Below are 12,923 nucleotides of genomic sequence, written 5' to 3'. Positions count from 1 at the left end.
TTAAACTCGAGTTGCCCACGAGTAAATTGATGAGTAAATAAATTGCGGATATAGAGAAGAAAAAACGCAATCGCGCGATTGATGGACGGTTTGCGGGAAGAGGAGAGAGGGACATTAAGCGCGAGCTAAAAAATTGAAGTAACGTTTAGCAAGCGTCAACGGTCGGATTAGCCGCTGATCCGATTAAATCGGGCAACTGTCGATCGATGCTGTTTACAAACAGCGCGACGGTGGCTCGGTGTTGCTTTCGAGACGATCGTCGAGAGAAGCGCGCGCGTGAAACCGCGATCAATCTTTTTTAAATCGCAAACGTTTTAAAGGCCGACTGTGACTTGCGATTTCGGTACCGTGCAAGTTATCGAACGCGAAAGAGAGACGGATAAGACTCGACTTGCAAAAGAGATTCGCGAATAACGCGAACCTACATTCGCGAATGCAAATGTAACGAGCTCGAGAGCTCATACGGACAATCTCCCCGAGGTTCTTACGGATTGATCGAGCAGTAATTTACAAACAATCGAGCGAGAGGACGAACGAACGAACGAGCTAATAAACGGTTACAATTCCGTTGAGCGAACTTGAGTTTCTCGGAAATTTAACTTATCGTAATGTTGACACGAGCGAGAAACGGGGTCGTCGGCAGGGTAAGCTCTGGTTCGAGAGGAAGCTTCTGTCCTCGAGCAAAACGGTATCCTGCAAAGTTTCGGAGAGACCCTGTCGCGTTTACCCCCGCCTGACCCGTCGCCCCCGTCGCCCCCATCGCTAACGACCTGAAAACCACCAAGATATATGGCGAGCTCGCATATCACCGTAGAAGAATGCCCGCGCGCAGTCCGGAGAGATAGTTGAAAGTGGAAAAGGTCGTGCGGAGTCAGACGCGCGGGCGGGAGAATCCACGGTGGCTTCCCAGCGGCCGTAACTACTCGGCTCCCGTTTCCCGCAGGATCGGAATATAATCGCATCGATTTCCCCCTCGCTTTTTCGCTTCTCTTCCGCTCCTTCTCCCTCTCTCTCTTCTACAAGATTCTAATGTAATCGCCGTCTGACATAATACATGCATACCGCCGGTCAGTTTCGCGCTCGCATTGCGTCACCGTACGAAGTGCATCGTACGATATCGCGACAGCCAATTTACATTGCGTTTTTCTTCTCGCAACACTCACTCGTCCTTCCTCGATCCTCCCTTTCTCTCCTCCGATCGCGATCCAGGATCCTATTCGCGCGTCTCGTGCAAACTCTCGACTGCGGCTGCGGATCGTTTCCACACTTCACCACTTTTCCTCTCGTCGCATACGCGTCAATCTACACTCGGGTCGTCCCGCTGATTATTGTCGAGCGAGGCGCGTTTTTTCTCACGGCGCAACTGTGTCATCCTCCCAAGGATGTCGCGCACTTCCGACCGCGGGCCGCCGTAAAAATGCGCCGCGCCAGTTTCGTTTCCCTCGACTTTTTAATTCGCCGAGACCGCTGTTGTGTGTCTAGAGACCGGCATGACCCCGCCACGTCGCGTCCGAGTCCGCCGCGCGATCCTGACGGGTCGAGATCGCGTCGCCTACTGCGAGACGTCGCGCGGCCGCCCGCCGCCGCCGTCACCGCCGCCCCCGCCGCCCCCGCCGCCGTCACCGCCGCCACCGCCGCCGCTGCCGCCGTCGCCGCCGCCGCCGCCGCCGCTCGAGCCGGCGTGCTGCGTAAAGTCGCGACGCCCACGCAAGAGATCGGGCGGAATGCTCGCGCGAATCCTCGTCGCCGCGATTAGTTGCGATTTCTCACGCTCCGAGACCTGCGTCCGTCCGACTGTGACTCCGATCGAACGAGGAGAGAGATAGGGAGGGGGGGGGGGGACGAAGTAACAATCAATCATCGACCACTGTTTGCGATCGCGGTAAAAAGAGAATCTTGCGCAATGCTCCCTGTAAACAATTAAAACGCACTTAGCGGGAATGATGCTGCGTCACGCATTTTACGAATCTATGAATATTATTGGAATAACAGAAATTCGTCTTAAAATGAAAAAAATGAAAATATAAGAGAGACAGAGAGAAATAGGCAAAAAATAACAAATAGATAAATTTGAAATTGTATAAAACGTGAGGGAAAATTAGACTGCTTTATGTTGGAAATGATTCGCTCGAGAGAGAGATTATACGTCGAGTATCGGTTCCTAATGCTATGCATTTCAAAATGACGCAGCGTTATTCCAGCCGATGGTTTCGTTGTCGGAACGTAATATCGTGCCATCGTAAATTTTTTGTCGCACCGGCCATTGCGCGCACGTCGAAGCGTGGAGAGCGATACATTATTTCGCGGCGGATTATGGACGTATGCGTTAATTATTAATCGTCAATTGCAATTAGCGCCAGTTGCAACGCATCCGATCGATAACGCGCGCCTCAGAATACATCGTGCGCGCGGCTCATAATTTTATTTTGCGCAAAACGTCGATGGAATTATAATTTACGTGAAATGACGCGCACGTATATGTGTATCCGTTCCTATCCGAGAATCGCGAATCTCTCGTCTTCGAGCGGTCTCCATGGAATAAAACGCGTAAAATGGACGTATCGCCTGACGCGATGCAACGAATGAATCTCAATATAAGCGACCGACGTGGGGGAGGGACGGGGAATCGTGAAATACAGGCGGTAATCCTACGGCGTCATTAATAATTTGTCGGAGAGCTGTCATACGGAACTTCAGATAGGTACGCTGATGTCCCTCCGAGAGAAAATTCAGGGATTCGTTAATCAAATTTTGCGGCGAACGGGAGATTCCGCAGGCGACATCGTGAAACATTTATATCGCCGCTGTTACCTCGGGGATATATGCAAAAACCTTAAAAAAAGGGGCACAGAGCAAAAAGAAAAGAAGAGAGACTACCTTAACACGCTGTTAAGATAATTGCGAGGTTAAACTTGAAATATTAACAACAGCGGATCTCGTTGCGGTTCAAGTACATGAGTCGATTGCGCATGGAATAAAGAAATCGTGAACCGCGGTCGTTTTGCGAAATTACGCGAATTTACATTTCTATGAAAATCGCGCCGGTTATATAGCAAAGTAATGGCTCCATTTCCTGCTCAAATAATATTAGTTCGGGCATTCCCTCAGCGTTTTGTGGCAGGATGTGTCGAGTCTATAATAAATCTGAACAAATGAATGATGAATGGCGAATGTAAATTTACTGTACCAACGCGAAGAAAAACATTTGCATTTGTTGTATTCGTTCGTGTGTTTGTCATATACTCATCTAAACGATCATAAAGTGAATAAAAAACAACATGGAATATATATATTAATAACTTGAGATTAAATCCATGTTTTTCTGCTTGAATAACAATTAAATATCTGTAGTTACACAGTAAAAAATTGTGCGTCCATATGTTAAAATTTTCTTGTGTTACCACGTTTTGATTACTTTATGTTTTGATTACTGAGTACTTTAATGTAAAATTAACATACAACCTATAAGTTATTATTTTTATAACGTTTTCAGGTGTTACATTTATGTCACCTTCATAACTTAACACTTTGTATATGTCTCTTAGAAATGGAATATTATTTTGAGTATTTTTAACATAATCATTTTAAACAATCAACATGTCTCAAAGTCAGTTTAATATTCTAGGAAAAGTTAAAGTGAATCTTCAAATAATCTTGAACTTTGACATACAGAAATAATCAAATTTACTGAGATCAAATGTTTCTATTACAAATAATTTAAGTTAAAATAATTACTATTATATGTTAATGTCCTCAACATTCCTTACGAGTTATTGAAACTATTTTTTCGTGTAATTTTTAATTAATTTGTATGTTATTTTTACATTACACTTAAAGTCACGATAACAAAAATAAATGTAAAGTATCGTGTCAATTATTTAATATTTTTAGTTTGTCAATAAGTGACATACGACGAATGCGTTATTTGAACTTAAAATTTAGAGTCGACTTTCTGGGACATGAAAAATGTTATAATTAACATTTTATTTTTTACTGTGTAATAATGCAAGTTCTTGTAATAAATTGGCCAAGGAAAAATTCATCTTTTAATTCTCATTTTTGTCTGAACGTTAATTTTGCTTTACACATGTGTACCTTGCGTTACATTTATCATATTTTGCGCGTAATAAGCAAATATCATTTGCGATAGACGGCTGCTGTAATAGATACGGAGCGACATTCGCCGGCGTTGTCGACTAATTAGATCGCATGGAAGCTCCTCCGATTCGTGTGTCTTCGCGTGCGGAACGGATTATCGATTTCGCTCGCAAAGATAATGGCAATATTCGTCGCCTTATGGCGTCCGAAAGAGACGACGTAGCTTCTCTTAGCTGCGCGACAGAAACTCGGGGAGTGCACACCAACTTCCGTAACTTGGTTCTCTATTGTTAGAATTGGATAGAATGTAGTTTTTGCGGCTCGAGATAAATGGCTGATGCGAAGCGTCTAGCTCGGGATATTATTTTCAACGTTATTGACTCTTGATAAGAAGGCTAACATTTGGACTTGGGGGTTCCCTCGACGAGATAAAAGAATTGACATTCGTTAACCTTACGTCGAGTATTCGGATGATTTAGACTAACGTTCGTACGCGTGTCGCCGTTATCTTAATCGAAGCTCTGACATACATATGTATGCGCGATTAATTAAAACGATGAAGAGAAATATGTAAAATTTATCAAGCGAACGAGCGAGCAATTCTACCCCGGCGAATTTTCGCCAAGCAATCCACGAACATTTCATATCGCAACTTCCAAGTAACAATCATAACGGGATCGAGGGAACATTCGAAGAGACTCGTTGAACGTCTCGTATCCATAAAATCTCTTGATAAAGAGAAGGAAACGGGGAGAATCGGAAGACATTCCACAAAACATTTTTGCTCGCCGTTTTCCGCGCGTAAGAGGATTAAATTAAAACGCTAACATCGAGAAATCGCTTTCATCTTTATGAGATTGTCCGACGTGCGCTTTGCAAGCAAAAGGGGAGGACGAGGGGAGGACCAGAAGGGAAATGCAGCACGGACGCCGTCGTTAGAGGAGGGAGAATCGATCGATCGAATTATCTCGCTAAATCTGCGCGAGCAGAGAGAACCGATACCGCGTTAAGACTTTTGTGTCGCGAAATGCAGTCATGAAGCTCCTCTCGCGTTTAATTGACTTCGTTAACGCTGCCGATCGTGTAACAAGAGAGAGAAAGAGAGAGAGAGAATCGCGTAATTCACACTGACAATTGATGACGGTTTATCGTGCATTCAATATCGTTATCGGTCGGTCCGCTAATGAGGTGCGACCGTGATAGAGACGATTACCGATCTTTGGCGAGACCTAGGCAGGACGAGCGGGCGCGTGCAAATAAACGCCGTAATTAACCGGCTTACAATTAGACTTACGACGACAAACACGCGTGCAAACTGCGCAGTCCTGCCGCGGTCGCGCGGTGAACCACCTGATGATTCGGCAAGATTTTCGCGGCTAATCGCGTCATGGGCGATTACATTCCGCGGCCGCCACCATACTTTACTCTCCACGTCCGTGTATCCGAGAGGAAATGAAAGATTGTTCGCGTAATATTCAATATTTTCATGAAATGTGTCGAAAAGAGGGAGAGTCAAACAATCGATAGATGGACGCTGATATTTGCTCTACTCCGAGAATTAAATTCAAAGCCGGACAATAAGAAGCACACGAGTATAATTTGAGTAACTTGCTTTGTTCCTCTCTTTCTTTCATCGAAGATTGGATTTATATGAAAATGAGAAGCGCAATACATTACGAAATAGAAGATCGATCGTCGAGAGAAATGAAAAGAGAGGAGGACTTTGGGGTTTGTCTTTTAAAAGTCGATTCCTGTCTTGACGGGGACGGGGAGAAAGGCGCGTTTTCTTCTCATTTGCGTAAAGTGCTTTCCGCGAGCGTGTCCGGCGCATAATACATCGTGAAAAGCGGTCCCGGTGGTGCCGTTCACGATAATTTATTGCACGGTTCTCGGCATAAACTAGTTTGCGGAAACGCGACGGTTTCGGTCCGGGAACTGCCCACGGATAACCCGGATTACATATGGATGTTGCAAGACCGTCGGAATCCCGAAAACTATCACTGTACATTGTGGATTAGAGTGCGATTTAAACGATATAATTGCTTAGGTAATCTCATCTTATTCGATTCGCCCGATTCAAGAGATTTGTTCAAAATATTTCAACGTATAAGAGAAAAAAAACGAGTGCTTATCGAAAAAATTAAATCGATTCCAAGTGAGATAAAAGATTATTATTGATTCTCATATAAACATAAAATTAACATATCAATTATTATATAAACTGTATTAATTATTTCTTGAATATGATTCAAGATATGGGACACGAAGATTAGAATGTAAAGAGAGAGATTGATGTTTGCTAGCAATTTTATACCGTTATTCAAAATATTTCAACATATAAAAGAGAAAAAAAACGAGTGCTTATCGAAAGAATTGAATCGATTCCAAGTGAAATAAAAGATTATTATTGATTCTCGTATAAACATAAAATTGACATATCAGTTATTATATAAACTGTATTAATTATTTCTTAAATATGATTCAAGATATGGGACACGAAGATTAGAATGTAAAGAGAGAGATTGATGTGTGCTGGCAATTTTATATGCACATTTAGCATATTCTATCGTATTTTTTGCGTTGACTTATCAAACGTTACGAAAGAGAAGCTCGGCAGAATCTCCGGCTGGTTCGCGGCAAGATTGATGAGTCTGCGCTGACGCATTAGAAACTCTCGAGAAAGAATCCGCAACTTATCGAAAGAAAACAAAAATTCGCGCGCGAGCACGCGGTAGATACGAAGGAAGAAAGAATCCGTTTGCGCACGACGAGTTTTACGCGCATTCTCCGGTCACGTTCGGACGTTAAGAAGGTCGGGTGAGGTGAACACCCCGTGAGTACGATATCGTTCGATCGGCCCGGTTACATGACTGGTGGTATATTGATAAAAAGAAATTGCGAAAGAGTGATAAAATGCGCTGATGACAGATGTATGCACGCTAAACGTCATGAAAATGACATTATGTTATTCAATGGAAAAGATGATGTAAAATTTCGGAGACATGTCGCGTATCTTGCGTCTAGACATTGTGAAATAATTATTTGCGATATAAGATGAAAGTTTGTTTTGGTGAAAGTATTGCTAAAGCAAGGAGTAAGGATGTCTTCGTTAAAGGAAGCTTTTTGATCGATTGATTGCTCCAATAACGTTACCTATTTTCTCGATTGAAATCCACGATTAGATTTAAAATCGTTTTTTTTTTTCTTCAAACATTTGACTTGATTTGTTGCCTAATTTATGAGCAATGCAACTCGTTTTCATTCGATATCATATGTTTCGAGATCAGATTGCGTGACATATAAAAGATGACTAATATTTAATGTTGACATAAGCGGGAATTGATCCAATAACACGTGAAAGCAGTCGGGTCAAAAATCTACGTTAATTAAGATTGACTCAGCTCGCGCGAGGATATCGACAATGTCATTAACTGTTCATCGGTGTAATTCCCATGACGAATAAATTTTTCGCGAAAACAATTTTGCTATTTGGTTTTACTCGCCGAGCACACGTTGGCGAGATACATGTACAAGATATTTTTTACATTACATTTTTCAGGAATCACTGAAACATGCAAATATTTGTAAATAATGAATCCGTGATAAATCCCGGTAATCATATGTCCCGGAAATACATCCGTTCCGCTCCTCTAATCGTCAAGAACGGTTCACTAAATACGGTTTAAACTTTGGTCTCCAGTTGCCCTACTGGCCGCGCGAAATTTGCATTTAATGACACGTAGTCAGCGGTGCTGGACGTTCAGAGGCAAAGTGAGGTATTTCGTCGAACAGGGTGCGATGGTAATTTCGTACCTTTATAGCTACGGTTAAGAGAGACGAGGACACGCACGCAGGAAAATTAATTTGAATAACTAATGTAAAAATTAGCGTATAGTTTATAAAAAAAAAAATGTATTTTGCGATATACGTCTACGGGAAAAGGGCTTTTTTCTCGTCAGACCCTCGTCGACGTTTTTTAAGACAACCGTGCACGAAGATCGTTGCTGTCGCGCTGGAAAGAAAGTCGATAAAAATACCATTAAGATCCCTCGGCGAATATTCCGCCGGCATTATTGTGCAATTTGCTCGAATTACGCGAATCAGCCGCGTCTTTCTGCCCTAACACGCGAAATGGCTTACCTCGCCCAACGAAAAAGAAAAAAAAAGAATGTTATTTAACGTCTATACGAATTGAACGACCGTCCCTGGAATTTAACTGCGAATTATGCGATGCTTTGTTTGGTGCGCATATTGCACGCGAATATCCCGCTTAACGCGCGATAACGACATTGCCGTATTAAACATGGCGCGCAAGCTAACGAATTTATTAATTACCGAGCGAATGAATGAATCTACTCAACATTGCTTTTCCTGTGCGGAGCACGAGAGAGAATTCGATAAAGCTGCCAACATTTGGTCCCGCCAGTAACCGCTTCCCTCCTTGGTTCATAAATCGATCCCGATTATCGCGGAGATATGTTGTCAGCGAACGTTCTCTAAAAAAGCTACGCATGAGAAACGGTCGTAGTTTGCACGAAAATCGGGTTTGAAAAAAAAGGAGGGATTGCCCGCAGTATTTGTACCTATTGGAGTGTTGCACTCAACTAGACGGCGGAAAAAAAACTTTCGTTTGCAGCCGCAAACGAAAATACTGCGGTAGGAAAAATAAAAAAAAAACCGTGTCATACACGAAGAAATATATCTTTAACTCAATATCTTTAATGCACCGACATTGCTGTTTGTTGCACGCGATTTTGTTATTTGTTTACCGCATGATGGGCGGTTTCTAGCAAGCGAAACTGGACGAAAAACGAGGTCATTTCTTTATATAATGGAACATAAATTGCTTTCAAACAATCTGCCGTTACGTAGAATAACGCGACGGAAGTGGAAAATCTTGTATATAATAATTTAATGCGAATGCCGAGATTTGGCGCCTGTTCCGGCAAAATCTTTTCCGGCTCTCGTGAGGGAAGGGGGCGGGAAAGGGGGAGAGGTGAATCTCGCGCGACGACAATACTGAAAAATTCATACGTTCCGAAGAAGAATATGAGCGGGATTGCGAATAGATAAGGCGAGGGAGAACCTGACACGCATATGACGACTAACGGGGCATACGTGGTCGGACGTTAAATCGATACAACTGCCGGCGGTCCTGCCGGTGATCCTCCGGGGGATTTCATATGACGTTACCGCGCGCGAAAGCTTCCATTTACTCCAAGAAGTCAAGTGTCGATATTTCATCAGAGCAGCAGCATCGATACTTTATATTTTCGAGGATGGAAAACGCGTCGGAGTCGTGCACAAATTCTCTCACGCCAGATGGATGTTTCCATCTTTGCAAATTTGCTTTTAAAACTATCGTCTGCTTCGCAAGAAATTGTAGAGGAAAATTTGAATAATTATCAGAACCGTTAATTGTGAATTTTTTCATCGAGACCAATTTTTTATCTTGACACATATGTATACGCGAGATTTTCTTTGCAAATATTTTTCGTTGCACAAAATGTTTATTCCATTTACATCAGTTTATTATAAATATTAGAAAACTGATATCTTGACTGATTGATTTTGTTTAAAAGAAAACCAACATTGGAAGAATTTTTATATTTTTGATAATTTTTTTTAATAATATGAAATTACAAATAAAATAAACACTAATGAAATAACAGCGATTCGCGTAATTAAAATTGCATCAGTCGGGATTCGAAAAATTAAGATTTATGGCCGAGACCAACTCTCAGATCTGCTTCTCTACTTGGCGATCGAGGAAAACCCGCATAAAAACGTGGTCTCGCGCATACGAAACTAGAAGATTTTATCTGATATACCGTGGCAAAAAGTCGCAAGGTGCGGAAACTCCGTAGGCGGAATCTCTCTCGCGCGAGAACATGACTTTATTACTCGGGCTAGTTCGATTTACGAGTTACTTGAATGCAGGTATTTTCCTTTGCAAGAAGGAAGCAAAGAGGGTGGTATTGAGGTTGATAGGGAGGAAAAGGAGATGGAGAAGGGAGCGAGAGGGGGATCAAGGACGTTCGGCGATAAATTTTCTCGACTATAATAGGGCTCTGCGTGGTAGAACGGCAGTGACGTAGCCCGATATCGGGGGTAGGATTTCCGCGTCGACTCGAGAGGCGAGGTAAGACCACGAGAAACGTCGGCGAAAAAAAAGGATGAGCTAGGAGGAGTAGACAGGGAGGAGGAGTCGGACAAGTGGGATCGAGAATGTCGTTATCGGCGAGAAATTTTCGCGGCGTTCGCGATTAGTCGGCGTTTGCGAATAGACGATGCCAGAGGACTCTGCAATGAGGAGAGAGTGCCTCGTTTACGACCGGAATAGATCGTCTAAAATTATTTCTCTAGCTTGCAAGGAAGAGAGAGAGAGAGAGAGAGAAGCTTCCCTTCTTAAGCGCATTCCGTCCTCGTCCCTCTTTCCACATATATATTCGCTGCATCCATTCGTCCGCATTCTAGCAACGCCTTCAGTCTAATACCGGTCTTTCGTTCTAATACCTCGTTCGTGTCTATAAAGTAAACCCCTCATAAAGCATCGAGCCGCTGCGAGAGGCGTGAAGAATCTCCGGGTACTGCGGTTTCCGCGGTGAATGAGAGCGGTCGAGGATCTTTAAAGTTTTACTCGTCGAGGGGAGACCGGTTCGCCACCGGTAATCCGTTTCAGTCATTTTGTATGCACTTGGGTGTCTCTCGGCCGATAGTGCTTTGAAACTGTGAATCGTCGGGAAGAATCTAAAAGAAAAAAAAATCAGGATGCAGACTCGGGAAGAAAATAGCAAAAAGTTTGCACAAGGCAAAAACAGATTGTGAAGTGATTATTTAAACGATTAGTAACCAATGCATTAGACGGTATTTAAAGTAGGCACGAAGCCAATATAAATGTATTCGCGAGATAAAGTGGAACGTAAATAAAAGAGAAGAATAACGATATAAGCGGAAGAGTTGAAAAGAGTGTATATAATATATTTATATGGGATTTTAACTAGCGAACAAGGACTTGTCTCTGACGGGAAAGGTTTTTTAAATTCGGGTCTCGCCTCTGATAGAGAATTCCCGAGTGGCCATTTCTCACGAGCGAATAGAGTCGCTTAATTCTCGAAACGAGAGAACAGGGATCCGGACCGCTGCTTTTTATGATTCAGTACCGTGGAACATCTTTCTCGGACTTGCGCGCTTCTAGCCAGACTGTAGAGAAGTCGACGAAATGTACAAAATTACCACGCGGATTTAACGAAATTTTCCTCGGCAAAATATTTGCACGCGGCTCCTTGATATTCTGGTCGGTGCGCCCAGTAAATTCACGTCGCGGACCCGTTTCCTCTTAATCCCGAGAGTTCGCGAAAGGAGGTCGCGTGTTTGACGAGAACGGCGGATACAAAATGCCGAAACACTAGCTTCTGTAATATTCAAAAGGATCGGTCGAAGGAAACGCGACGACGCAACCTTGGAAGTAACGAGGCAGACTTCTAGTCGTCGCTACACTTGTAGCGCATACGGAAATTGAGAGAAATTGCGTATTCCGGGAGAATCTCCCTCTTGTACAAGTAAAAATATGCAACGAGATTTAATCAAAATATAATTAGCTAAGAATATTAAGAAAACTGACATACCGAATAAGGACGTAATAATAATTGCGAGAGGTAAATTAAGATAAAAATCTTTACATAAGATAAATTTTTCCTTCAAGACGTATAAATACAAGAGGACGGATTAAAGGAGGTAATAAGTAACAGGAAGTAACTGCGCTTTAAATAAAACGAAATACACAGGGGGGGAGAGAGGAAAGTCACCGAGCAGTGCAATCGTAACAACTAAGAGTATACTAATCCGCGATATAAAAACGGACGGACCGTATTTCAGTCGTCTAAAAGCGATTCACTCGCATATACAGAGGACCTCGTTAACGAAGCTCGGAGTCGAGACGAGAGGAGGAGGCGGTATAGCACAAAGGGGTTTCCTCGGGGTGGCACGCGAGAGTCCTTCCGCGCCCAGGAATGCAGGAACACGATGAATTTTACAGAACTCTCTGCTCGTCGGAGACCCTGCGCTCCGGCAAGAAGGGCTTCTTCCACGATTTCAGCGAGTCCGTGATGCGGATCGCGGGCGATACCTGGATGTCTAGGATATTCGGCCGAATCGATGACGACGCGGGCCGGATGAGGGCGATCTTCGCCGATGCGAAAATACGAGATGTTGTGGTCGACACGCTCGCAAAGGTGAAGCCCCTTTTCAGGGACAAGGATGCCGACATTTCTAAACGCAGACGACTCGAGGGATACCAGCTCGCTGCCGTTGGCCAATACGACAAGGCTCTTTTGCTGTTCAGTCAGGCTGTCCTGCGTGCTCCTCAACTAGGTCGCTATAAATGCCAATTATCCGAATAATGGTTCTCTCTTGATGATCAATATCCTGATGTGTAAACATCAGAATTTGTTATCTTTTAAATTAAAATTATACATTACGTTATTTGTTTTACGTGGTTTCATATATTTTGTTTACTTTTTTTTCTGCAAAAGTTTTATACAAATTATATATTATTATACTCCCAGTAATTGACGTCTTACTGTGTGGATTAAAAGTAATTATGTGGACGACTCATTAACGAACGATTAGTGAATTTATACGTAGTTTTGTATTTGTATAAAATAATACAATTACATTATTTCACTAATTAGAACGCGATGCGTTTAATTATCGTGTAATTATTATTTATTACAATATAATATGATATAAATACTATTTATACTTGATTTAATTGTTAATTGCTTAATTTAGTTGTTAATTATTAATTCATTTAAATATATTAA

At 42.7% G+C, this 12,923-nt stretch overlaps 2 protein-coding genes across 6 annotated transcripts in view; one reads left to right on the top strand and one right to left on the bottom strand.

Annotated features, from left to right (window-relative positions):
- Positions 1 to 1,543, bottom strand: part of LOC145973252 (growth factor receptor-bound protein 14) — a 241,651-nt gene extending 240,108 nt beyond the window's left edge. For all 3 annotated transcript variants that reach the window (XM_083102500.1, XM_083102502.1, XM_083102501.1), the window contains exon 1: positions 1,164 to 1,543. The gene's annotated coding sequence lies outside the window, so the exon portion shown is untranslated. The remainder of the gene's footprint in view (positions 1 to 1,163) is intronic.
- Positions 1 to 12,923, top strand: part of LOC145973251 (protein-lysine N-methyltransferase SMYD4) — a 62,116-nt gene that overhangs the window by 15,498 nt on the left and 33,695 nt on the right. The window contains exons 1-2 of one of the 3 annotated variants that reach the window (XM_083102498.1): positions 9,788 to 11,069; positions 12,137 to 12,471. The exons of 1 other annotated variant lie outside the window; for it this stretch is intronic. In XM_083102498.1, coding sequence (XP_082958624.1) covers positions 12,207 to 12,471 — 265 coding nt within the window. In that variant the 5' untranslated portion in view covers positions 9,788 to 11,069; positions 12,137 to 12,206. Of the gene's footprint in view, positions 1 to 9,787; positions 12,472 to 12,923 lie in introns of those variants that run through there. One more of the 3 variants, XM_083102497.1, reaches the window with a different exon arrangement.

The sequence above is a fragment of the Camponotus vicinus genome, unplaced genomic scaffold (assembly GCF_025532165.1).
Source record: "Camponotus vicinus isolate PSW18456_S1 unplaced genomic scaffold, iyCamVici1.0 SCAF_6, whole genome shotgun sequence".
In the NCBI taxonomy this organism is placed as follows: domain Eukaryota; kingdom Metazoa; phylum Arthropoda; class Insecta; order Hymenoptera; family Formicidae; genus Camponotus; species Camponotus vicinus.
The sequence above is the reverse complement of the archived record's forward strand: the minus strand, read 5'-3'. Positions and strand labels throughout refer to the sequence as shown.